Here is a 3,261-nt window from a genome sequence, read left to right on the forward strand (position 1 = left end):
TTTTCGAGTTGATGTTTCGAGAAGATTCAGCTCTTTGAGTAGTTCTTGCTGGTAGGGAGATAGCATATTTGGTTTCACTTCAAATGGTTCTGGTGCTAACGGATAATCACTGTGAAGGTCATGTAATTCTGCTGGATAATCAAGATCCACTGATAAAATGTAGCCTTCTTTAAAATCTTCACTGATATGTTGAATATCAAAAGAATCTATTTCCTCCCTGGAAAGCCATCGGAACCCGTGTGTTGGAAGAGCTTGACTCATTGACCATCCATATAAGTTGTTTGCATCTAGATACATGAGGTAATTGTTTGGTTGGCTATGATTGTAATCTTCTACATATGGATTGTTAGCCTTGGCGTATCTTTGTGATATCATAGAAATGCCTCCCCTCAGACCCCTTTCAATGAATGTCAGGGTCTGTAAAAAGTTCTAAATGGACGTCTGTCATTTTTAGAGCCGCTTGCCATGCCAGTCCCGGGGCAGTGTAAAAGTGTGCTGGGTCTAGTCCATAAATACGAAGACAAAGATTTCTAAAATTTTCAAATACATCAGCTAAAAGAATGACGTCAGTTTCCATATAGAGATCGTGGTAGTCTCCTAAGTTGGACATCTCAAATGTTTTCCAAACAGACTGTGCGTGATAAAAGTCAGCTTCTGACAAATCCTGATCATCAATACTACTATGAAAAGCTGATCTCTCTGGAAGACATTTTTCTCTAAATTTTTCCCTACTATCCATGTACTCGTAGGGATACACCCCTTTGCGCATGAGTAAATTCATCTTTTCGTTGATTTGACCTGGATGTCGCTTTTCAATGTAGTGATGAAGGTGCTTAAACTTCTCTACACCTTCCTTTGAAAGGTTTTTCACAAGTTTTTCTAGAGATGTTGACAGAAATTGAAAGGAATCAATGAAATCCACATTTCCCATTGAAAAGGATATGTACTTTTCATGGTTCTGTGGAATGCAGTTCAGGGTTTTGTTTTTCATTTTTCCAATTGCTTGCATGATTAAGTGGGAGTCGTATCCCCTTAAATTGTGAAATAATACAGGTATGCGTTCCCGTTGTTTCAGGTTAAGGTTGCATGTATTATGTGCAGCACCTCGGAACTTTCCAGTTACGTGGCAGTGGTCGCGAACACGATCTGCACGCAATTCTTGCATACATATATGGCATTTTTCAGCAGCTTGAAATAAGTTGTCATCGTTTGTTGACATTTCAAGAGGTAAAGGGTTCCGGAGAATTTTAATCAACCTTTCTTCCACTTGCACCATGTGATCAACAAACGTTTCGGCAACATTCTCTCCTCGGTATGTCACGTGATCTTCCGTAAGACTGTCATCTGGTCCAACAATCTTATATGTAGACCCCGAAGGAGTGTGTTTTGCTAGCTTAGTTGTGCTTGGCTTAGAAACGTTGGGTTGACATATTGAAATTTTGGAGGATATGCGCTCAAAATCGGCATATATGACAAAACTAACTTTCTGTTGCTTGGAAACGTCAGAATAGCTCAGCCACTTATTTTCCTCTGAAGGCATTTCTATTCTTTGAGCTCCATGCACTTTGCAGTAGGGTCTGTGCTTTTCCAACAGTTTTACTTTTGTAAAGCCATGTAAACAATAGCAGTAGAAATATTGGTTGCGATCGCTGTTTTGATCTGCTAGAAGTCTATTAAAGTTTTTAATCCAGCAGTAATGTGATCGTTGTCCATTCGTTATCACTAGAAGATCTACGTGACGCTCGAAACGCTGCTTTGTCAAATGAATGGGATAAACAGATCCTTTTTCATAACCAAAAACATTGACAGATATGCCATTCTTGATTTCGAACTTAATAATGCCCTTCATCTGCATTGGGAATTCTATTCCAGTAAAGTCCAGTTCATCAACATATGAAACGTAATTTGAAACCCTTTGAGCATGGTGTGCTGCTGGGTGTAGCGCAGATAAGATTGCCCATTGGAAGCATTTCTGGTCTGTATTTTGAACATTCACAATGGCTTTTTTGACTCTCAGTTTGATTGGCAGTGGGATAAAACTTGATCCTCGTAAAGGTTTGTACTTGGCGACATTTAAGGTCAATCCTATAATTTTATCGAGTGTCCAATTGCTACCCTGTCTCTGATACTCTAGAAATGAAGTCATTATCTTTTTTATGCTATCTTGTAGGCTTTGTTCCATATCATCAACTTTTAATGCAATATGACAACGTCCATGAAAATGAGGCTCCACCGTTTCCGTCTGATCTTTCTTTTCTTTTTTGAAGCGGACTTGCATTGTTAAATACCATTTAACACTTTGTCTTTTCAACAGGACGACTTTCAGAATTTTCTTAATTTTGTCAAAGTTGGAATGTAAGAATTGGAGGGGGTCGAATTTCGTCTTATTTAAAGCGGGCAAATTGTAAACCTTGAGATTTCCATTTATTGCCTCATCTTCTGTAATACAATCACTAGTTTCATCGGTAGTAAGGCCACCTCCTATTTGATTGTTCTGTTGTGGTTCTGTTGACATTTTAATGTTGTTCTCATCAACTAGAAAGTTTTGATTCTCAGCACCAGAATTTGCAACATGTGTCATTGGATGTTGTATTCTCATGTGGCGTTGGAAGTTATCTTTTCTTTTGAATTGCATGCCACAGGTAGTGCATTTGTGTCCAGAGCTTTTATGAGCTGACCTTAAGTGGCGATACATATTTGATGAATGTGTAAATGATGCTCCACACAAATTACATATGACCGACTTCATTTTAGACAGCTAGTCTGGAAATAATCAAAATAATAATGATATAAAGTTTTTTAATTAAAAATTCAATCAGGAAAAAGTTGTCTAATTAAGAAACCACAGTTTTAAAACCATTGCACGGCCATCAACATCTAAGTCGGACAGGTCTTCCCGATAATGACGGGGACATGTTACGTTAACGCTCTCCTGTCCATTGTGAGCTAGTAACATCGCCCTATATCGGTACACCGTGTTCATGTGCAGCAATGTCTCAGACACTATAAATAAGTAATTAATAGAAAACTATGCATAAGGGATCCAGATTAAATTTTATTTAGATAGCGCTGAAATCTGATTAAGAAACCGCAGTTTCAAGATCATTGCACGGCCATCAACATCCCTGTCACCAGGGACGGAGCTCCGCCCACCGAAGTAGGCTCACATGAACTTGAGTCGGACAGGTCTTCCCGATAATAACGGGGACATGTTACGTTAACGCTCTCCTGTCCGTTGTGAGCTAGTAACATCGCCCTATA

At 38.9% G+C, this 3,261-nt stretch overlaps 1 protein-coding gene across 1 annotated transcript; it reads right to left on the reverse strand.

The window, feature by feature from the left end:
• Positions 1–400: 400 nt before the first annotated feature.
• LOC133178057 (uncharacterized) lies at positions 401–2,599 on the reverse strand. The gene has a single exon (XM_061312825.1). The coding sequence runs from the start codon at positions 2,597–2,599 to the stop codon at positions 401–403; it is 2,199 nt and encodes a 732-aa protein (XP_061168809.1).
• Between the last annotated feature and the right edge of the window lie 662 nt (positions 2,600–3,261).

Source organism: Saccostrea echinata, unplaced genomic scaffold, assembly GCF_033153115.1.
Source record: "Saccostrea echinata isolate AGI-Se365-2 ecotype Australia unplaced genomic scaffold, CSIRO_AGI_Sech_v1 ptg000002l, whole genome shotgun sequence".
Lineage (NCBI taxonomy): Eukaryota > Metazoa > Mollusca > Bivalvia > Ostreida > Ostreidae > Saccostrea > Saccostrea echinata.